Below are 22,717 nucleotides of genomic sequence, written 5' to 3'. Positions count from 1 at the left end.
CGTTAAACAAGCGCTAGTTGGTGTAGCACCTCAAATTTGCACCTCCCATTTGTACATTCATTTCAATTTTTAGGTCATTAACATTGCATTCACATTGCATAGTCCATTGCATTGCATCAGTCAGGACTGGCATCAGGAGAAGTCAACTGTGCGAGAGATCAAGTTTTTCCATGAGACAAAGGCCCTATGGGTGTTCCAATGAGCTTATGTGAACCCAAGGTTCATTTTGATGCAATTTGGCCAATTGTTGAAAGCTCAAAGTACACAGTGCGGTTTCAGGTCATCTGGGCCCCATAAAAGTCAACTGCAAAGTCAAGTGAGGGCTGAGAGGTGGATAGATGGTTTGAGACACTTCCTTCATGTCCCAAAGAAGGTCATTTGTCATTACAAACACTTGTGTGGAAGAAGAAATCATTTCGTTCTTTTCTCGAATTAATCTTGGAAAGTCAAATTGGGTTGGATGATCCTGGTTGATTACTGAAAAGTTGATTTGGTTGTGGAAATTTAATCGTGGTTGCATTGAGCCCATTCATTTCTTTTTGTTAAGCCCATAATTTTAGCCCATTAACCATTTTCCAAATTTATCCATTTTCTAAACATCCATTCAATATCCACATTTGTCCATATTTCATCTTGATAGACCATTTTCAATAGCCCATTAACCATTTTCCAAATAATTCCATTTTATTATCCAAATCATAATCCATAATCCATTTAGTTTGATTTTAACACAATCCAATTTAACCATGATCCATTTTTTTTATATATCCATTTAACCATTTGATTGTTTTAACCAATTGTCCAACTTTTTTTTGAATCCATAAACCACATAAACCAAAATCTTATCCAATTTGACTTTTCCAATCCAATTTCATTTCATTGATTAATATCCCCAATTTATCCATGTTAACCCATATCCATTTCCTTTATCTCACAAAATCCAATTAATCCATGTTAACCCATATCCATTTCTTTTATCTCACAAAATCCAATTAATCCATATTAAACAAGTTATCCATCTCTTTTATCTCACCATCTCTTTTATCCTTTTTCTAATAAAACAAAAAGAACCAAGCTGTAGCTACAATGAAAACAAATGTGAGTCACGCGAGCTGCAAGCAAAATTGAAAACGCACAGCAAAAGAAGGTGGTAGCTCATTCACAAACCGACAAAACAACACAGTACAACACAGCAGCTGCATAGCCATAACCGCACAACAAATTCTGCACAAAAAAGAAAAACTCACAATCCAGTAACAATTCTAACAAACTTTTCCAGATTTTTCTCCAACCGTAACCTCCATCACCATTCAACCAATTCTTCTTCTCTAAACACAACCTGCATAATAACCAATCCATAACAGAAAAATCAGTATCATCACCCTATAAAATCAATCTTCTTCCCATCTTCCAGCTCGCTCTCGAATCCTCATCGCACCTCTAAACAACCTTCACCAAATATTCAACAACCTGCAACAGAATTTGGTTGGCTAGCATCAGTCTCCAACAGATTTTTCAAGAGATCGAGAGCAGCAAGAAAAACGAAAAGAGAAAGAAAACTAACAGAAAAATTCACAATCGGAAGGAATTCTGAAACATTTCACAATCACGATCTGGAATCGTCTTCAACCAATCCTTCAGCCTCAACCCTCAACCAACCTCTCTTCCAACCCAACAACCACCTCCAAACTCTAACAACTTCACAATCCAAATCTTCAACAACCGTAACCAACTCATAAAACCAGCCACCACTTCAACCTCCTCTTCCCAACCGAGATTCCTTCAATCTCAACCGCTCGCCACCGCAATAATCACCCCACTCTCATCTCAGAACGATAACAGGATTGCAGGAATTATTTACAACGCACAGCAACGGAAGAGTTCGAGAAGGGAGAAGAAAGGATCAAGCGAGATCAAAGCGGAAATACGCGGTACCTGATAGACTGGTGAGATTTCAATTTGTCGTTTATTTTCTTCTGTTTAAACCGGTGGAAGCAGAGGTTCGACGCCGTGAATCGGTGTTGCTCTATTCGATGCACCGTGATTTGGGGAAGGTGAAGTTTCTCACATGCAGAGACGGAAAGATCTATGTAGTTACAGCACTGGGATTTGGGGACTCGCCGTCTCGTCCTTGCTCCGCCGTTTCTACCGCCGTCGTCGGTGGCGAGAACCGACGCGGTTAGGTTCTTCGCCGCGATACTATCTTTTTTTTCTTCTGGATATGCTGAGGCGTAGAAATGTGAGGAAGATGAATTTTGTGTTCCAACTGTTTGTTTGGTTTTCAATTAGTATATATTTAGGTTAATTAAGTTTGTAACTAGCGTAATTAGAGGGTTAGGTGTTATTTAGAATAATTAGTAATAAGTAGGATTGATAGGATATAGTTAGAGTAATGCTAGGAATAGTTTTTTTAATAATAATTTTAGAATATTGCTTAAGTAATTGTAGAATCAGATTTAGAATTAAATAATAATTAAAGATTAACCTTAGGACTGTTACGTTGAATACGTTAGTGTTAGTATTAGGATTAACTTCAAAGTTAATTAGGTGGATTAGTATTAGAAAAGTTTTTTTTAGAAATACAATAACCGTAGAAATTAATTAGGAGAATTAGGATTAGAGTTTGTTTAGGATTATTAGAAATTAATTTTAGAATTAGTTAATTAGGTTAAAAATATTATTAGGAACTAATTTTAGAATTTTAACTGGCTGTTAGAATTTAGAATTAGAGATATTATTAGAAATTAATTTTGGAATTTGGAAACCATTTTAATTAGTTGTCAAATTAGAATTAGAATATGATTAGATTTAGAATTTTAGAATAAAGTCTTAAATAGGATTTAATAGATTTTAGAAATTAATTAGCAATATTAAATTTAGGCTACTGATTTAGGGAATTAGATTTTAGAGTTAGTTAATTAGATTATTAGAATTAGAATATTTTTTAGAAATAATAGTTTTAGAACTTTAGAGTTAATTAAAAAATATTAAAAAGAAATATTAGAAATAGTTTAGAAATATTAAATTTAGTTTAGTTCTAATTGGCTTTAAATAGAACTTACTTTTGTAAATAGAAATTTAATTCAATATTACTCCCTAACTGTGAAATGACCATTCTACCCCTAGGCTTAGAAATAATTCAATCTTGCATGCTCCCTTAATTTTAGGACATGTTAGTACTTGATTAAATATGGAGTATCAGCTTCTGTCCTGGATTTTTTCCCTCTTTTGACCCTAGGCCTTGTCCTAGTGGTCTGTGCTCTCACATTTGAGTTTTGTTTCAGGTTAGAAGCACATGTGCTTAGGCTTGATGATGATTATCCAATGGGAATTGACTGTTTGTTTGTGTATGACTAATTTGAATTTGTTTTGTAGGGTTGACCTTTGAGTATGAGCTTATGGCTTGCACCTTCGTGCATTGTGATTATGTCTGATTGTACAACTTAACTATTGACTTCTGCTGTTTACTGTTGTTTGTCTGTGTACTGATCTGTTTGACTATTTCAGGTACCCTTAGTTGCTTAAGTTCTTTGAACTTGCTTTGCTTTGCTATTTAGCAACTTGCTTGAGGTATAATTCCTTTTTCTTCATGTAGTCTGGAAGACCTGGCCTGTTACTTGGCCAGGCAACTGTCTGAAGTCCTCCTTAAGAGGCAATGCTTGTGTATGCTTAATTTGTCCCTGTACATATTGAAAGTCCTTCAAAAAAGGCAATTGGTGGAAGGTAGGGATATGCAATCTATCCCCCACTACTCTTGTTGTGTCATCCCTCTGCTCACACTGCCGTGTGTTGATGCATTGGGATACAAACCCAAGATCTTGTACAAAGTGTACAGTGTCAGAGTCTTCGAGTATAGAAGGGTTCCCACTTTCTGGACCCATGCTCATTTGTCTATTAGCTCTCCCTGGCCAGGGATAAGAGCTGTGAGGTCTCACCCTCATTTCATCCTTTCATCTGCTTCACCTTAGCCTCTCAATGGCAAGGTTAAGAGCACCCTGACCCTATTCCAGTTGGCCTAGTGCCTAACCTTTGTTTGAGCCTCTTGTATGCATATAGAGTGTGCTTCCTGTGATTGTTTGTTTGCTTTGCCTCTTTAGGTTTAGCTTGGACTTGCCCTCGTGCAAGATAGGTTGTGCCTGACTTGCTTCCTGTGCAAGTCAGGTTTGTGTGGCTTACTTCCTGTGTGAGCCATGCTTAGGGTTGTTTGGCCGAACTACGGCAACTCTGATTCTCACGTTCAGGTGAGATACGTAGGCACGAGATGCGATGTCTTGTCGAGTTTGACTAACAACTAATCCGTGCTTGTTTTCGCCCTCGTTGCGATCCTTTCTCTCGCCCTCGTTGCGATCGAGACCTTCCCTTTCTCTCGCCCTCGTTGCGATCGAGTCTTTTTTCCCTGCCGGCCGAACTACGGCAACTCTGATTCTCACGTTCAGGTGAGATACGTAGGCACGAGACGCGATGTCTTGCCGAGTTTTGACTAACCACTAACAGCTAATTTCTTTTCTCTCACCCCTGTTGTGATTGAGATATCCCTCTTCTCTTGCCCTAGTTGCAATCGAGACTTTGCTTTTTCCCGTGTCTAAGATAGGTTGGCCCTTGTGTCATTTAGCTAGAAACCTTAACTTAGGGTTGACTTTGCATGACAACATCTAGGCTCGAGTCGTAGTCTCCCTAGTGTTGTGTCTCCCTCTGTTATCTGGTTAGGCTAGATCCTTTGTCCCTGCGTAGGGGAACTACATCGCCCTGATCTTCACACCAGATGAAGTATGTAGGCAGGAGATTGAGCTGATCTCTCCGGGCGCCCTTTCTTTTCTTTTGTGTTTGTTTGACAGTTGTAGGCTGAGTCCCAGACTCCCTATCTATCTGTTGTGTTGTTTAGGTTCGGATGCTGATGTAAGTCCAGTGATTGGCATTCAGGCTCCACGTTTGCCTCTTTTGCGTGTCGTTTAGGTTCGGATGCTGACATAAGTCCAGTGATTGGCAGTCGGGCTCCACGTTTGCCTGTGTCTTGTTTGTTTGTGTGCGTGTCAGCCGAGCTACGAATGCTCTGATTCTTCTCTCGTCCGAGAAGATACGTATGCATAGGATGCGACATCCTAGCGAGCATGTGTCGTCTCCCCAGTCCGAACTACTTCGACTCTGATGTCTATGCCTGATAGACTAAGTAGGCCCAGGATGCGATATCCTGCCGAGTCAGTTTCAGTCAGTTTCTTTTGTCTCTTTTCAGCCAGTGTGCGTGTGTTTGAGCAGTGTTTAGCAACCATTTTCCTTCCTTCTGTGCGTGGATCCCGTAGAGTACTACGGATGCGTAGGGTGCCTAACACCTTCCCTTCGCATAACCGACTCCCGAACCCATCCTCTTTGGTCGCGAGACCATGTTCTTTTCCTAGGTTTACTCTGAGCGTTTCCTTTCCCTCTTTTGGGATAAATAACGCACGGTGGCGGCTCTGTTGTTTCTTTCTTTTCCCGCCGGTTTTTCGCGCGATGCGACAGCTGGCGACTCTGCTGGGGACGTAGAGAAGTTGACCTGTGCTGGTCCATCTTCCCTGAGCGAGTCTCTCCTAGCGCTCTCTAGGTTAGGGCTTTGGTTGCTTTGTGCTGCTTTATTTATTGCTTTCATTTGTATATATTTGCATTTACTGTTTGCATTTATTGTTTGCATTAATGTTTGCATTCATTCATATCCATCTGCTGGTTGTCTGTTTGTTGGGATGGGATATTTTGTGAGAAATAAGCCCACTACCCAGGCTTGAGTGTACACATAGGTGCTAGAGTGGATAGTCATGAGGCTTGCGTGGCATGTTGCTACGTTAAGTCGTTCATGAGACCCACATTCCAGACGAGGTTTCTGTTGGATATATTTTGTCCTATGGGTGTTCCATAACGACGAATATTCCTTTAGAAATCGTCGACTCTGATGACCATTTCCCGAGAACTCAGTCGAGGCCTCTCCTCCGAGACGTGATTATGTTAGCTCTGGTGGGCGCATTCTCGCTGCTCAATCCGAGGACCCCGAGACTGGGAACTTGCTCTAGGATATCCTGTTGAGGGGAGTCAGCAGAGGTCTTTTATCCCGTAATAATGTCAAACCTTCAGTGGTAAACGTATTATTCTCGACTGAAGGGCTGAAACTGACAAACTTCTGTTCTTAGAACCTACCAGTGAGGGGAGGGTTTGATCTCTACAGGTACAGTTTCTGCCAGTAATGCCGTGTTGATGATCTTGAGTCGGATTTATGGATCGTTATTTCTGGACGCCGGAGGTTTGACCCTGGTTTTGATCAGAGGGTTCCATTTATTTCGGATCCCTGGGCTGAATTTGAGGGTACTCGCTCAGATGGTGACTCAGTTCTCCAGACATGGGTTCAGATGCCAGTTGATCAGATTGACTTTGGGTTTCAGATGGTTGTGATCAGAGTTCAAGCCGAAGTTCTGACCCTGTGCCTTGAGACGCACAGCTTGACCAGTCATGTTCGCATCATTTGCATCATAGCATGTTTATTTTCCAAAAAAATAGTAATGCATGAAAATGAAAAAAAGTTAACTCGCATACACATATCCTTTTCAGGATCATTCATGATAAAATAGCATCCGCATCATACACGTATCATGCACATATCATCCTTGCATTGCAGACATGTTTGGGGACAAGACTTCTCACTCCGGTTCCTTTGTTGAGACAGGATAACTGATCGAAGACCACACCGGTATTCAACCAGGCTCAATCAACAGAGAGGTATGGATCAGGTTCAGACAGAGCTGGCCGAGATGAGGGCAAACATGGCCCAGTTCATGACAATGATGCAAGGGGTCGTTCAGGGGCAAGAGGAGCTGCGTGCCTTAGCCCAGAGACAGGAAGTTGTGATTCCAACATCCAACCGTGCTTCGCCTGTTGCTGCACCCGCTCATGGGACTATCCATGTTGCTGCTCCCACTAACGACTACGCCGTCGGGGATGAACTTGAGGGTATAAGAATCAATGGACAGCCTCTTGCTGCAGAGGTCAATGTCAGAGCTACCCGGGCTCCGATTCGTCATCCAGCTCCATTTGTCAACCAACAAGAGGATACGTTTACTCTCCTCAGTGAGGACTATGATGTTGTGAAAACCGAAGAGAGGGACAGAAAAGTGGATGCTCTTGCTGAGAAAGTCCGAGCCATGGAATGTCAGAACTCCCTTGGGTTTGATGTGACCGACATGGGTCTGGTGGAAGGGTTGAAGATCCCCTACAAATTCAAGGCACCCTCATTCGACAAGTACAATGGCACTTCCTGTCCTCGCACCCATGTGCAGGCGTACTTCAGGAAGATCTCTGCTTACACTGACGATGAAAAGATGTGGATGTACTTTTTCCAAGATAGTCTATCTGGGGCATCTTTGGATTGGTACATGGATCTGAAGCGAGAATCAGTCAGAAGCTGGAAAGATTTGGGTGAGGCCTTCCTAAGGCAATACAAGCATAATATGGACATGGCGCCGAGCCGAACTCAGTTACAGAGCTTGTATCAGAAAGACAAGGAGAGTTTCAAAGAGTATGCTCAGAGATGGCGTGAGCTAGCCGCCAGAGTGCAACCTCCTATGCTGGAGAGAGAGCTGACTGACATGTTCATTGGGACCTTGCAAGGAGTGTTCATGGATCGTTTGGGAAGTTGCCCGTTCAGTAGCTTTTCAGATGTTGTCGTCTGTGGAGAACGAACTGAGAGCCTTATCAAAGCAGGAAGGATACAAGATCCGGGCTCTTCAAACTCTTCAAGTTCTAAGAAGCTATACTCTGGGGCACCCAAAAGGGGAGAGAATGAAACGAATGCTGTGCACCGTCGAAGGAGTGCAAATAGAGGACCATATCGGCAAGTTGCTGCTGTGACTATTCCAGCAACTCAAACTCAACAACAGCCGAGAAGACCAACTCAGCAGTATCAGACTCCACAACCTCGTCCTCAGCAACAGGCTCTCCAGCCTCCAATGGATAATCAAGCTGGTACAAGTAATGAGAGGAAGAAGATCATTTTTGATCCAATCCCCATGTCCTACGCCGAACTGTATCCCACTCTGATAGAGCGGAACTTGATCACTCCCAGAGACCCGCCTCCCATACCCGACAACCCTCGGTGGTGGTATAGGCCTGAGCAGCAGTGTGTGTATCATTCGGGTGCTCCTGGTCATGATGTGGACAGTTGCTTTCAGCTGAAGATGAAGGTTCAAGATCTGGTGAGGTCAGGTATTCTTATCCTGGAGGACTTAGGTCCCAGTGCTAATCAAGCTTGAAGATAACAAGTCCCGGGCTGTCGGTGTTTGTTCTTCTGAGGTTTTCAAGAGGGTTGTTCAAAATCAGAAGCTGCCGATGCAAAAGATATTGACAGTTGTCATCCCTGGTGGGATCTATCGCAATTGGGTCACTGTGGGCGTTCCTACAGTTGTTTTTACGTCAGAGTCTTTTCACTTTGTTTAAAAAGCCCTTCTCCCATGCCAAAAGGAGAAGTGATGGCATTGTTGGCAACATTTTGTGCAATGATATTTTCATTCAAATAAATTCATGTCAAACATTTGTTTTTCCAATTGTTTTCTCTTTTCGCTTTTTGCTTGAAATTGGTGATCACGAAAAAACCTTAAAAAACAAGAATAAAAGCAATCTTTTCATCTGCATAACGATTGTCTTGTTTGATTTTCAAAGTGCCTTTTTATACTCAAAATCATTATGCAGGTTGTTTCTTAAACCCATTGAACATAGTGATCGGACGTCATCTCCCAATTTTGAATTCCCTGTATTCGAAGCGGACGAAGATGATGTTGAAGGGATTCCCGACGAGATTTCCCGACTTCTTGAGCAAGAAAAGAAGATCACTCAGCTGCATCTCAAGAATCAGCAGAACAGCCAACTGGGGCATCAAAAAAGAAAGTAAAAAAAAAAGAAAAGAGAGGGTGCAAAATCGAAAGAAATCAAAAAAAAAGAAATCAATCAAATCAAAAAAAATCAAAAGAAAGAAAAACAAAAAAAATAGCACCCTCAAAGTCCCAAGTTGGCTGATGCTGAATTCAATCGAAAGGAAGAGATCAACTGCCATGTGTCATGGTCAGTCATATCAGCAGAGAGTGAAAAAGCATTCGACAAGAAGATCAAGCCTCGTGTGTTCCGAGGAACCTTGTGCTCAAGAAAGTCTTGTCTTTCGTGCCCAATTCCAGGGGCAAGTGAACTCCAAGCTAAGAACGTCCATACGTTTTCAAAAGAGCCTCTTCAGGCAGTGTTCGACACTTACAACAATGGATAAAGAAGTTCACTCGTCCTGTGAATTCTTAATGCAGTCAAGAAATACTTCGCCTAAATAAAAGCAGAATAGCTCGCTAAGTCGAACACCCCAAAGGGCGACTTAGGCAAAAAGGAGCGTCTCGGTGGATTGAAAACCCGAAAGGGCGATCCAGGCAAAAGTTAGAGACATTGAAAAAAAAAAAAAAAGAATTTGCATCCCGCTAGATTGAACACCTCACACTGGGGCAATCTAGGCAAAAATTAGGGATTTGGCAAGTAACTGCATCTTGACAAGACTGTGCTGTACATCTGTCATCCGTCAGGGATTCTCGATCCGTCGTCGACTGAAGCTCTGAATACATCGAAAATTCAGAATGGTAGAGGAAAGGTCATTATGTTCAATGTAGCCCTCTCCAATATATATCACCGATTTCAAACTTGTACAGATCTATGGAGTCTCGCCCTTGGCAGACTACCATTCCATCACATCAATTTGAGCTTTTAGCCAATTGTTTGCACTCTTATTTGTTTTAACTCAACAAATGTTTTGCATGTTTTAAATGATAAAGTATCATTGTTTTCCAAAATAAACAAATTTTTCAAAAAAATTGTTCTTAAACAAAGTGAACATTCCCGATGACGGAAGGATACTTAGGAGACCCGCAAGTGCTCTCCCGAGGGTGGTATGATTACCAACAGGTAAGACAATTGTTCGTATCTCGAGCATAACTGTATCTTTGTCCTGCAGAACCTCGTATGGTCTCTCCTCAGTGAAGTTACCCAATGCAGTGTTGTTTGAAGTTGTTCATCTTCGTGTTCCCGGCAGTGCAACATTTTTCTCCAAGTCTCTGTTAGCCCTACGGTGGGGCATCCCTAATAGAGTGCTGTTTGAACCCTATCGTGGGGCATCCCCAGCAAGTTTGCTGTTTCGGACGTTATTGTGGGGCAGCTCCCCTAGCAGAGTGTTTACTGAAGACTTCAATTTTCGCCTCTCCAGCAGGCCAGTCTTCCTCTCCACCAGCATGGGTGTTTTTCTTTGAAGATTCAGTATTTGGTGGATCGACATCCCCGTAATCCGGCATTCCCTCAGATGGATCCCTCAGTGGAGTTGTTTGCACAAGGAGCTTTGTCATTGCCTTTGTATCCTCATCAGAAATTTGGTTGCTTCTTGGTACCTCTGATTTTCATCACAAGTTGTTGTGGCGCGTCCGCTTGTATGTTGAACTCTTTTCTCCGGTGGTGACCGACGATCCCTCCGGAAGCCTCTTGTGGCTCTTCCTCCCCTGCAGGATGAGGACTTTGGTTTTCTCCCCGGAGGGTTGATTCCCGGACCTGTGTGTTGAGCATGTCTGTTTGTCAACATTCATCATACATTTTAGGTAGAATGCATACATGCATAATCATAACATTCAGGTACTCATGTTGCAGCTGTTGCCGGGTATCTGTTGATTGTTGCCTTCTGCTATTTGGTAATACAGATCTCTCAAGTAGATTTTCCTAGCAGATATGGGTGTGTCCGATCTCTCCATGTAGAGTCTACCCCTTAAGCAGAAAGTGTCAATCTTTTCCTGCTATTTCCCCACTGAGATACATCCTCGTGGATGACGGTTGCTTCCGTTCCCTCCCTAATGGGATGGGTTTTCCCTATTGAGTTCTTTCCTCATTAGGATGAGTCTTGTTTCAGTCTGCCTTTTTGGATCGACCCTAAACTGGCTCCCCGTCGACTGTCTCTTGTGATTCCCTGGGGCATAAATGAATAGTTGCTCACTAACCGGCACTCATTCATCTTATCCTCAGCGGAATTTGTGGGCCTCTACCTACAAACCGGTAGTTGTAAGTCCTATCTTTACGGTCTTCTACCCACTAGCTGGTAGCTGTAAATCCTTTTCTCACTCTGTCTCTTAGCAGATCGTTTATTGGCTTCTACCTACAAACCGGTAGGTGTAAGTCCTATCTTTGTGGTTTTCTACCCACTAGCTGGTAGTTGTAAAATCCCACATTCCTCCCCTTGTCGGAGTTAACCCTTTGTGCTCATCCCGATGATGACTGGTTACTTTTCCGTGGTTTTCTGCCTATAAACCGGTAGATGTAATCCCCTCTTTGTGGTATTAATGGTCTTGTCCCCTTTGGATACTTGCCTTGATCAAGCAGTATTGTCCCCATTGGGTCTTCACCTTCTTTTTGGATATTTGCTCCGAGTAAGCAACTTTATCCTCTTTGGATTGGTCATCTTTGCATACCTAGTCCTGGTACCGATGCCTTTCCTTTCGGTCGTTTATCCATCTAACAACCTACCAACCGGTTATGGATAATCTTCCATGCGAGTTTATTATCTACGTTCCGACGGCTATAGATAATATGTCTCATGCGCTCTTTGGTCAATCTTTCGATTGTTATCACCAGTAGAGTAAGATTCGTATTCCCTGTGGAATCGGATGTTCATCCTTTAACAAGTTTGCCTTTGCTCTCTTCAGGATGTTTTCGGTCGTTTATCCATCTAACAACCTACCAACCGGTTATGGATAATCTTCCATGCGAGTTTATTATCTACGTTCCGACGGCTATAGATAATATGTCTCATGCGCTCTTTGGTCAATCTTTCGATTGTTATCACCAGTAGAGTAAGATTCGTATTCCCTGTGGAATCGGATGTTCATCCTTTAACAAGTTTGCCTTTGCTCTCTTCAGGATGTTTTCGGTCGTTTATCCATCTAACAACCTACCAACCGGTTATGGATAATCTTCCATGCGAGTTTATTATCTACGTTCCGACGGCTATAGATAATATGTCTCATGCGCTCTTTGGTCAATCTTTCGATTGTTATCACCAGTAGAGTAAGATTCGTATTCCCTGTGGAATCGGATGTTCATCCTTTAACAAGTTTGCCTTTGCTCTCTTCAGGATGTTTTCGGTCGTTTATCCATCTAACAACCTACCAACCGGTTATGGATAATCTTCCATGCGAGTTTATTATCTACGTTCCGACGGCTATAGATAATATGTCTCATGCGCTCTTTGGTCAATCTTTCGATTGTTATCACCAGTAGAGTAAGATTCGTATTCCCTGTGGAATCGGATGTTCATCCTTTAACAAGTTTGCCTTTGCTCTCTTCAGGATGTTTTCGGTCGTTTATCCATCTAACAACCTACCAACCGGTTATGGATAATCTTCCATGCGAGTTTATTATCTACGTTCTGACGGCTATAGATAATATGTCTCATGCGCTCTTGGGTCGAAGTCGTCCTCCCCAGTCGAGTAAGATTCGTATTTCTTGTGGAATCGAATGTCCATCCTTTAACAAGACTGCTTTTCTAGTCCTCCTCAGGATGTTGAGTGTTTTGGAACACAAACCAATTCACGCTTTGGCACTCAGGCCAACTTTGCCGGTATTCAGACCGAAGAAGTTTCCGACGATCAGGTCGATGTACTTATGACGCTCAGGCATTGGTTATCCCTGTGTTACCATTTATTTTGGTATCCAGGTCGACGTTTCTGTTTCGGTATTCAGGCCGATTTCTTTTTTCCGTTCCAGACGGATTTTTCTCTCAAGACTGTTTCTTTGCCGATCCTGACAGGCATTCTTGTATCATATCCAGTCGGTGCAAATTTCTACGGTTCTTTTGTATTCAATCCCTGTTTACCCTGAAAGTCTGACAGTCGTTGCTCTCATCCTTCGGGTTCCCAGTTGATTGAATAGGGGCAGCTGTAGCACCTCAAATTTGCACCTCCCATTTGTACATTCATTTCAATTTTTAGGTCATTAACATTGCATTCACATTGCATAGTCCATTGCATTGCATCAGTCAGGACTGGCATCAGGAGAAGTCAACTGTGCGAGAGATCAAGTTTTTCCATGAGACAAAGGCCCTATGGGTGTTCCAATGAGCTTATGTGAACCCAAGGTTCATTTTGATGCAATTTGGCCAATTGTTGAAAGCTCAAAGTACACAGTGCGGTTTCAGGTCATCTGGGCCCCATAAAAGTCAACTGCAAAGTCAAGTGAGGGCTGAGAGGTGGATAGATGGTTTGAGACACTTCCTTCATGTCCCAAAGAAGGTCATTTGTCATTACAAACACTTGTGTGGAAGAAGAAATCATTTCGTTCTTTTCTCGAATTAATCTTGGAAAGTCAAATTGGGTTGGATGATCCTGGTTGATTACTGAAAAGTTGATTTGGTTGTGGAAATTTAATCGTGGTTGCATTGAGCCCATTCATTTCTTTTTGTTAAGCCCATAATTTTAGCCCATTAACCATTTTCCAAATTTATCCATTTTCTAAACATCCATTCAATATCCACATTTGTCCATATTTCATCTTGATAGACCATTTTCAATAGCCCATTAACCATTTTCCAAATAATTCCATTTTATTATCCAAATCATAATCCATAATCCATTTAGTTTGATTTTAACACAATCCAATTTAACCATGATCCATTTTGTTTATATATCCATTTAACCATTTGATTGTTTTAACCAATTGTCCAACTTTTTTTTGAATCCATAAACCACATAAACCAAAATCTTATCCAATTTGACTTTTCCAATCCAATTTCATTTCATTGATTAATATCCCCAATTTATCCATGTTAACCCATATCCATTTCCTTTATCTCACAAAATCCAATTAATCCATGTTAACCCATATCCATTTCTTTTATCTCACAAAATCCAATTAATCCATATTAAACAAGTTATCCATCTCTTTTATCTCACCATCTCTTTTATCCTTTTTTCTAATAAAACAAAAAGAACCAAGCTGTAGCTACAATGAAAACAAATGTGAGTCACGCGAGCTGCAAGCAAAATTGAAAACGCACAGCAAAAGAAGGTGGTAGCTCATTCACAAACCGACAAAACAACACAGTACAACACAGCAGCTGCATAGCCATAACCGCACAACAAATTCTGCACAAAAAAGAAAAACTCACAATCCAGTAACAATTCTAACAAACTTTTCCAGATTTTTCTCCAACCGTAACCTCCATCACCATTCAACCAATTCTTCTTCTCTAAACACAACCTGCATAATAACCAATCCATAACAGAAAAATCAGTATCATCACCCTATAAAATCAATCTTCTTCCCATCTTCCAGCTCGCTCTCGAATCCTCATCGCACCTCTAAACAACCTTCACCAAATATTCAACAACCTGCAACAGAATTTGGTTGGCTAGCATCAGTCTCCAACAGATTTTTCAAGAGATCGAGAGCAGCAAGAAAAACGAAAAGAGAAAGAAAACTAACAGAAAAATTCACAATCGGAAGGAATTCTGAAACATTTCACAATCACGATCTGGAATCGTCTTCAACCAATCCTTCAGCCTCAACCCTCAACCAACCTCTCTTCCAACCCAACAACCACCTCCAAACTCTAACAACTTCACAATCCAAATCTTCAACAACCGTAACCAACTCATAAAACCAGCCACCACTTCAACCTCCTCTTCCCAACCGAGATTCCTTCAATCTCAACCGCTCGCCACCGCAATAATCACCCCACTCTCATCTCAGAACGATAACAGGATTGCAGGAATTATTTACAACGCACAGCAACGGAAGAGTTCGAGAAGGGAGAAGAAAGGATCAAGCGAGATCAAAGCGGAAATACGCGGTACCTGATAGACTGGTGAGATTTCAATTTGTCGTTTATTTTCTTCTGTTTAAACCGGTGGAAGCAGAGGTTCGACGCCGTGAATCGGTGTTGCTCTATTCGATGCACCGTGATTTGGGGAAGGTGAAGTTTCTCACATGCAGAGACGGAAAGATCTATGTAGTTACAGCACTGGGATTTGGGGACTCGCCGTCTCGTCCTTGCTCCGCCGTTTCTACCGCCGTCGTCGGTGGCGAGAACCGACGCGGTTAGGTTCTTCGCCGCGATACTATCTTTTTTTTCTTCTGGATATGCTGAGGCGTAGAAATGTGAGGAAGATGAATTTTGTGTTCCAACTGTTTGTTTGGTTTTCAATTAGTATATATTTAGGTTAATTAAGTTTGTAACTAGCGTAATTAGAGGGTTAGGTGTTATTTAGAATAATTAGTAATAAGTAGGATTGATAGGATATAGTTAGAGTAATGCTAGGAATAGTTTTTTTAATAATAATTTTAGAATATTGCTTAAGTAATTGTAGAATCAGATTTAGAATTAAATAATAATTAAAGATTAACCTTAGGACTGTTACGTTGAATACGTTAGTGTTAGTATTAGGATTAACTTCAAAGTTAATTAGGTGGATTAGTATTAGAAAAGTTTTTTTTAGAAATACAATAACCGTAGAAATTAATTAGGAGAATTAGGATTAGAGTTTGTTTAGGATTATTAGAAATTAATTTTAGAATTAGTTAATTAGGTTAAAAATATTATTAGGAACTAATTTTAGAATTTTAACTGGCTGTTAGAATTTAGAATTAGAGATATTATTAGAAATTAATTTTGGAATTTGGAAACCATTTTAATTAGTTGTCAAATTAGAATTAGAATATGATTAGATTTAGAATTTTAGAATAAAGTCTTAAATAGGATTTAATAGATTTTAGAAATTAATTAGCAATATTAAATTTAGGCTACTGATTTAGGGAATTAGATTTTAGAGTTAGTTAATTAGATTATTAGAATTAGAATATTTTTTAGAAATAATAGTTTTAGAACTTTAGAGTTAATTAAAAAATATTAAAAAGAAATATTAGAAATAGTTTAGAAATATTAAATTTAGTTTAGTTCTAATTGGCTTTAAATAGAACTTACTTTTGTAAATAGAAATTTAATTCAATATTACTCCCTAACTGTGAAATGACCATTCTACCCCTAGGCTTAGAAATAATTCAATCTTGCATGCTCCCTTAATTTTAGGACATGTTAGTACTTGATTAAATATGGAGTATCAGCTTCTGTCCTGGATTTTTTCCCTCTTTTGACCCTAGGCCTTGTCCTAGTGGTCTGTGCTCTCACATTTGAGTTTTGTTTCAGGTTAGAAGCACATGTGCTTAGGCTTGATGATGATTATCCAATGGGAATTGACTGTTTGTTTGTGTATGACTAATTTGAATTTGTTTTGTAGGGTTGACCTTTGAGTATGAGCTTATGGCTTGCACCTTCGTGCATTGTGATTATGTCTGATTGTACAACTTAACTATTGACTTCTGCTGTTTACTGTTGTTTGTCTGTGTACTGATCTGTTTGACTATTTCAGGTACCCTTAGTTGCTTAAGTTCTTTGAACTTGCTTTGCTTTGCTATTTAGCAACTTGCTTGAGGTATAATTCCTTTTTCTTCATGTAGTCTGGAAGACCTGGCCTGTTACTTGGCCAGGCAACTGTCTGAAGTCCTCCTTAAGAGGCAATGCTTGTGTATGCTTAATTTGTCCCTGTACATATTGAAAGTCCTTCAAAAAAGGCAATTGGTGGAAGGTAGGGATATGCAATCTATCCCCCACTACTCTTGTTGTGTCATCCCTCTGCTCACACTGCCGTGTGTTGATGCATTGGGATACAAACCCAAGATCTTGTACAAAGTGTACAGTGTCAGAGTCTTCGAGTATAGAAGGGTTCCCACTTTCTGGACCCATGCTCATTTGTCTATTAGCTCTCCCTGGCCAGGGATAAGAGCTGTGAGGTCTCACCCTCATTTCATCCTTTCATCTGCTTCACCTTAGCCTCTCAATGGCAAGGTTAAGAGCACCCTGACCCTATTCCAGTTGGCCTAGTGCCTAACCTTTGTTTGAGCCTCTTGTATGCATATAGAGTGTGCTTCCTGTGATTGTTTGTTTGCTTTGCCTCTTTAGGTTTAGCTTGGACTTGCCCTCGTGCAAGATAGGTTGTGCCTGACTTGCTTCCTGTGCAAGTCAGGTTTGTGTGGCTTACTTCCTGTGTGAGCCATGCTTAGGGTTGTTTGGCCGAACTACGGCAACTCTGATTCTCACGTTCAGGTGAGATACGTAGGCACGAGATGCGATGTCTTGTCGAGTTTGACTAACAACTAATCCGTGCTTGTTTTCGCCCTCGTTGCGATCCTTTCTCTCGCCCTCGTTGCGATCGAGACCTTCCCTTTCTCTCGCCCTCGTTGCGATCGAGTCTTTTTTCCCTGCCGGCCGAACTACGGCAACTCTGATTCTCACGTTCAGGTGAGATACGTAGGCACGAGACGCGATGTCTTGCCGAGTTTTGACTAACCACTAACAGCTAATTTCTTTTCTCTCACCCCTGTTGTGATTGAGATATCCCTCTTCTCTTGCCCTAGTTGCAATCGAGACTTTGCTTTTTCCCGTGTCTAAGATAGGTTGGCCCTTGTGTCATTTAGCTAGAAACCTTAACTTAGGGTTGACTTTGCATGACAACATCTAGGCTCGAGTCGTAGTCTCCCTAGTGTTGTGTCTCCCTCTGTTATCTGGTTAGGCTAGATCCTTTGTCCCTGCGTAGGGGAACTACATCGCCCTGATCTTCACACCAGATGAAGTATGTAGGCAGGAGATTGAGCTGATCTCTCCGGGCGCCCTTTCTTTTCTTTTGTGTTTGTTTGACAGTTGTAGGCTGAGTCCCAGACTCCCTATCTATCTGTTGTGTTGTTTAGGTTCGGATGCTGATGTAAGTCCAGTGATTGGCATTCAGGCTCCACGTTTGCCTCTTTTGCGTGTCGTTTAGGTTCGGATGCTGACATAAGTCCAGTGATTGGCAGTCGGGCTCCACGTTTGCCTGTGTCTTGTTTGTTTGTGTGCGTGTCAGCCGAGCTACGAATGCTCTGATTCTTCTCTCGTCCGAGAAGATACGTATGCATAGGATGCGACATCCTAGCGAGCATGTGTCGTCTCCCCAGTCCGAACTACTTCGACTCTGATGTCTATGCCTGATAGACTAAGTAGGCCCAGGATGCGATATCCTGCCGAGTCAGTTTCAGTCAGTTTCTTTTGTCTCTTTTCAGCCAGTGTGCGTGTGTTTGAGCAGTGTTTAGCAACCATTTTCCTTCCTTCTGTGCGTGGATCCCGTAGAGTACTACGGATGCGTAGGGTGCCTAACACCTTCCCTTCGCATAACCGACTCCCGAACCCATCCTCTTTGGTCGCGAGACCATGTTCTTTTCCTAGGTTTACTCTGAGCGTTTCCTTTCCCTCTTTTGGGATAAATAACGCACGGTGGCGGCTCTGTTGTTTCTTTCTTTTCCCGCCGGTTTTTCGCGCGATGCGACAGTTGGGAGGCACCCCAACATTGTAAGTATTTCCTGTTTTATGTTTGATGTTGTATGAGTATTGTGTGCTTTTTCAGGCTGGATGACATGCAAGTGCTGCATTTGCAAAAGCACTTGCTGTCATGCTCGCTTGCAGCTCGCTAGGCGAGGCTGCAGCGAGCGCGCTCGCTGGCTGCTCGCTAGGCGAGGCAGTAGCGAGCGCACCAGTATTGTTCTATTTAAACAGTTCAGCAGGGCAGTTTTGCCCTTACCCTAAAAATTCTTCTAAACTGCTCTGCTGAAGAGTGCGATTTGCCTTCTCAAATTCTCTACTGTGCATCCATATCAACAACATTTGTGTGTCGGTCAATTGCAAACACTTCCCACTTCTCCTTTCCAAATCCGTTTACCTCAAGGTTTGCCCTATTGCATGTTTCTTTTGTTGCATTTTTTATTTCCAAATTTGAATGGTAAATAGGATAGGTGTGATAGGAACCTTGAGGTTGCATGCAATTTTGGGAGTTTGCAATGTTGTGCATTTAGGTTTTTAAATTGGGGATTTACTCTTACTTAGGTTTTCCATGAAATTAGGTATCCCCAATAGCATAGAACAATTCATAGTCATGAGAAATCATTGGGTTTTGCTGTGGAAACCTTGTATGTACAGGTTTTGGGGGAAACAATTTTGAAAATGCAGAAAACCCCAAAACCCGTAAGGTTCGCTAGCACTCGCTAGGCGAACCTGGGGCGAGCATTCGCTGCCACTTCGCTAGGCGAAGCAGCAGCGAGCAAACCAGTCCCTTATAAAAACTGTTTTGGTTCTAATCTGTTTGTTTCGTGTTTGTTGCTTTATCTCTTGTTTTGCAGAATGGAGTCAAGATCTAGTGCTGGCAAGAAAAGAAAGGGTGCGGCAACTACTTCACGAACCGTGCCGATCCAATTCGATACCGACAAGTTTGTCGGTGCAAAGCAAGCGGCACGGTACATCGCTTTGGAGAAGCGAAAAATTTTGCCTGAGAAGCGTTTTCTGATTAACCCACAGGGCACGTATCGGAGTTTTGCCGGGTTGATCGATACAAAGAAATGGGATAGGTTGATAAATCCCTTGGAACACTATGACATCGCTACAGTGCGGGAGTTCTACGCTAACGCATTGCCAGATGATGATGAGCCCTTCACTTGGGTCTCTAGAGTGGCCGGTCGGCCAGTTCCTTTTGACAGGGATACGATCAACCAAATCCTCGGGGAGCCGTTTCAGCTGGGTGCTGACCAAAGAGACCAGTACCATATTGACCTCCGGCTGCACAAGGATGTCCCAGCAATTACGGCCGCCCTGCTTTTACCTGGGAAATCAGTTGAGCCGAACCCATCTGGGGTTCCTATGAGATATCATCGGGAGGACATGACTCCCATGGCTCAGCTGATTCTACTTCTGGTTTTGACCAACATACAACCCAAATCCCACACCTCTACTGTGCCGATCCCAGTGGCACATTTAGTATATTCCATCCTCGCCAATGTCGAGATTGATGTGGCGAGGATCATTGCCAATGAGCTGAAGACGGTAATAGAGAGCGGACTGAAGTCGGGGGCTCGGGTGAATTGCCCCCTTGCATTCCCTTGTTTGATTATGAGTCTGTGCATTAAGGCACGAGTGCGACTTCCGTCTCGGGGACAGGTTAGGATCCCGGCTCCTATTGATGACCGGTATGTGGCAAAATACTGCAGAGCTAAGGCCACCGGCAGCAGTGCAGCCTCAGGTAGCACTAGGGTTTCTGATGGTCCTAGTGCTTCTACTCCCAGGGTCGATCCATACCTGCGGGCTGCGTGTGAATTCAATTTCGAGTGGATGGCAGCATCGCAGAGGGCTATGATTGACATGCACGACTCGATGCAGCGTTTGCAGCTGCAGGGTAGTGGTGCACATGCTTTGATGACACGGGAGCAGTTTCTGACTAATGCAAATTGGCCCGTGGACGTGCCAGTCTATTCTGAGGGGGTGGGAGCTGATGATGATGATGAGGATGATGATGAGGCGACCGGTTCTGAGGCCGGTAGTGAGGAGGAGTCTTGAGCCCTTTGTGGGTTAAGTTTTTGTTTTTGTATTTCAGTTTTTATTATGGCATTTTTATTTGTACTTTTGAATTTTGTATTTTGACCATGGGTTGTACTATTGGGGTGTTTTGTCCCCCACGAACAAAATTTTACTTTTCAGTTAATGATATTTATGTTTGTTTTTAATTTTGTGTGTTTAATAAATTTTTGGTTGAATGAGTGGCAAACCCTTCTAGATTGGTTGCTCCTCAAGAAGTACCCAATGAAGGTGCATCCGAGCTTGGATGGCAATGATAAGAATAACAAGTGAATGAAGCTAAGGTACATGGTTACCGTCGGCTAGAATTTTAGAATGCATTAGGAACTTTACTCTTTTTGGTAAATTGAATATTGTCTTTGTGCAACATAATTGAATGAATGTTTCATCTAGAACCTAAAACCACAAAGTGTGAGGAAACCTCCATTGTTCACTTAAATGCTGGATTCTAATAAGTTTTGTTGATTCATGTGATTCATTATTTGTCTGTTATTATTGTGAAATTGTGGAAGCAATTAGAAATGATCAAGGCACTTGTTTTCTTTCGAGCACAACTACATCCAAAAACAACTTACCTGTGAGCTGAGAGAGTATTTGTTAACCCCTTTGAGCCTAAACAGTTGAATCTCGGCTTGAAATAAAGCGAGATCTCAAAAATCTTTTTTTTTACAACCCGGAAAATATTGATTATTGTTCTTTTGCCGTAAAAAGGTAAGAGCATTCACTTAGGGTGTGGAAGAAATAAGTTGGGGAGAACGAAAAAGAATTGGTAAGCACCACAACTCTTGAAAAAGAAAAGAAAAACCGAGCAAGCATAGAAAAATATATGTATAGAAAATATAGAAAAGAAACATCTGTTTTGTACATTTGATGTGAAAGAAAAGAACAAAAATATAAAGAATGAAAATGAATGCTTGCTTGGAAGAAAAATAGTGAAAAATAAGAGTTGAGTTGTGGAATATGTGTTGTGAAGGTTACAAATAAGAAACAGATGAAACAAGTCGAGTAGTGTGAATAATACTGTGAATGTCTCTTTTGCATCGGCACTTTCGTTTCAATGGCCTTAGAAATGACCCTTGTTTGTTAACCTGACCAAGCTTCAACCGAAAAGCCCTTAGTGATCTTTTTGCTTCCACAGTACCATTTTTAATTGATTAGACATTGTATGAATCTATTTGATATCTTCATTATTTGTTAGAGAGCGAGATTAGTCCCGCGGTTGCAAACGCGCAAAATCTTCATTCCTTATTCGAAGAGGAGAGATAGGATGATTCATTCAGAAGAGTATTGTTGTAGATAGATAAATATTTTGCATTGCTATTTAAGTTTTAGTTCCTAGGTATTATTTTATTCAAACCGTTGGGAACTTGTATATGCGAATTTCGCTTGTGTTTGAGCCGTTTATCCAACTTCGGAGAAACTGTTTCTTTATGCAAATCCTCTTGTCTTTCAAGAGGCATACTTTGCTTGAGGACAAGCAAGAATCTAGTTGGGGAGAGTTGTTAGATGCCCAAAAGTGTTTATTTGAGCTATCATATGTGGGCATCTTTCACTCTTTTGCCCTGCTAAAATTGTCAAAATCACATTTATTTTACATGGAATGCGTACATTGATAAACAAGCTTGGTGCCTTTGATGTGTTTGTTATTGTGCAGGAAAGGCATGAATTAATTGATAATAAAGACACAAGAGAATTGGCAAAGGAACCAAAGCAAAGGAGCATTTCATCTGCCAGCTCGCTAGGCGAGGATGTGGCGAAGCAAAACCTTCGCTAGGCGAGCTCCTGGCGAAAGGCTCCAGTAAATTGGTTAATTAATTCGCTAGGCGAACTGAAGGCGAAGTGGCAGCGAATTCAGTCTGTTTTGGTGAAAAGAGCAGCCAGCACTAGCTCGCTAGGCGAGGCTCTAGCGAGTCCCCAGCGAGCATTCCAGTAGCAAAACCTCTCAACCTCGCTGGGGCGAAGGTTGAAGCGAGCTCTTCGCTAGGCGAAGGTCTGTTCGCTAGGCGAACATGACAGTTCCACAGGCCCAGTTTTCTCTGGGCGCAGGGGCATTTTGTGCCCATTTTTGGCCTTCGCTAGGCGAGCCATTCTGCTCGCCTAGCGAACGTGACAGTTCTGCACTTGTCTATAAGTAGCAGGTGCCACTTTTTGAGCCCATACCACTTTTTACCAACTTTTCCATTTTTTGTACTTTCTCTTAGATATTTTACAGCATTGTTT

The 22,717-nt window shown here is 41.8% G+C and overlaps 1 protein-coding gene and 2 long non-coding RNA genes across 8 annotated transcripts; 1 reads left to right on the top strand and 2 right to left on the bottom strand.

Moving 5' to 3' along the window:
• Window positions 1-1,124: 1,124 nt before the first annotated feature.
• Window positions 1,125-1,778, bottom strand: LOC127103797 (uncharacterized). The gene is made up of 2 exons (XR_007794794.1): window positions 1,565-1,778; window positions 1,125-1,470 (listed from the first exon to the last, which is right to left on the bottom strand). It is a non-coding gene; the product is annotated as an uncharacterized LOC127103797 (long non-coding RNA).
• On the top strand, window positions 1,758-20,646 carry LOC127103795 (uncharacterized). 6 transcript variants are annotated; one of them, XM_051041038.1, is made up of 3 exons: window positions 1,758-1,946; window positions 16,440-16,502; window positions 19,273-20,646. In XM_051041038.1, exon 3 carries the CDS (start codon window positions 19,274-19,276, stop codon window positions 20,477-20,479), a length of 1,206 nt encoding a protein of 401 aa, XP_050896995.1. In that variant the 5' UTR covers window positions 1,758-1,946; window positions 16,440-16,502; window position 19,273; the 3' UTR covers window positions 20,480-20,646. The 6 variants fall into 6 exon arrangements, with proteins under 6 accessions (XP_050896995.1, XP_050896994.1, XP_050896990.1 ...); XM_051041037.1 differs by lacking the exon at window positions 16,440-16,502 and adding an exon at window positions 3,508-3,570; XM_051041033.1 differs by lacking the exons at window positions 16,440-16,502; window positions 19,273-20,646 and adding exons at window positions 3,508-3,570; window positions 6,686-14,402.
• Window positions 14,057-14,710, bottom strand: LOC127103798 (uncharacterized). Its single transcript, XR_007794795.1, has 2 exons — window positions 14,497-14,710; window positions 14,057-14,402 (listed from the first exon to the last, which is right to left on the bottom strand). It is a non-coding gene; the product is annotated as an uncharacterized LOC127103798 (long non-coding RNA).
• Window positions 20,647-22,717: the final 2,071 nt, after the last annotated feature.

Source organism: Lathyrus oleraceus, chromosome 7 (genome assembly GCF_024323335.1).
Source record: "Lathyrus oleraceus cultivar Zhongwan6 chromosome 7, CAAS_Psat_ZW6_1.0, whole genome shotgun sequence".
Lineage (NCBI taxonomy): Eukaryota > Viridiplantae > Streptophyta > Magnoliopsida > Fabales > Fabaceae > Lathyrus > Lathyrus oleraceus.
This window is presented reverse-complemented; position numbering and strand designations above follow the sequence as displayed.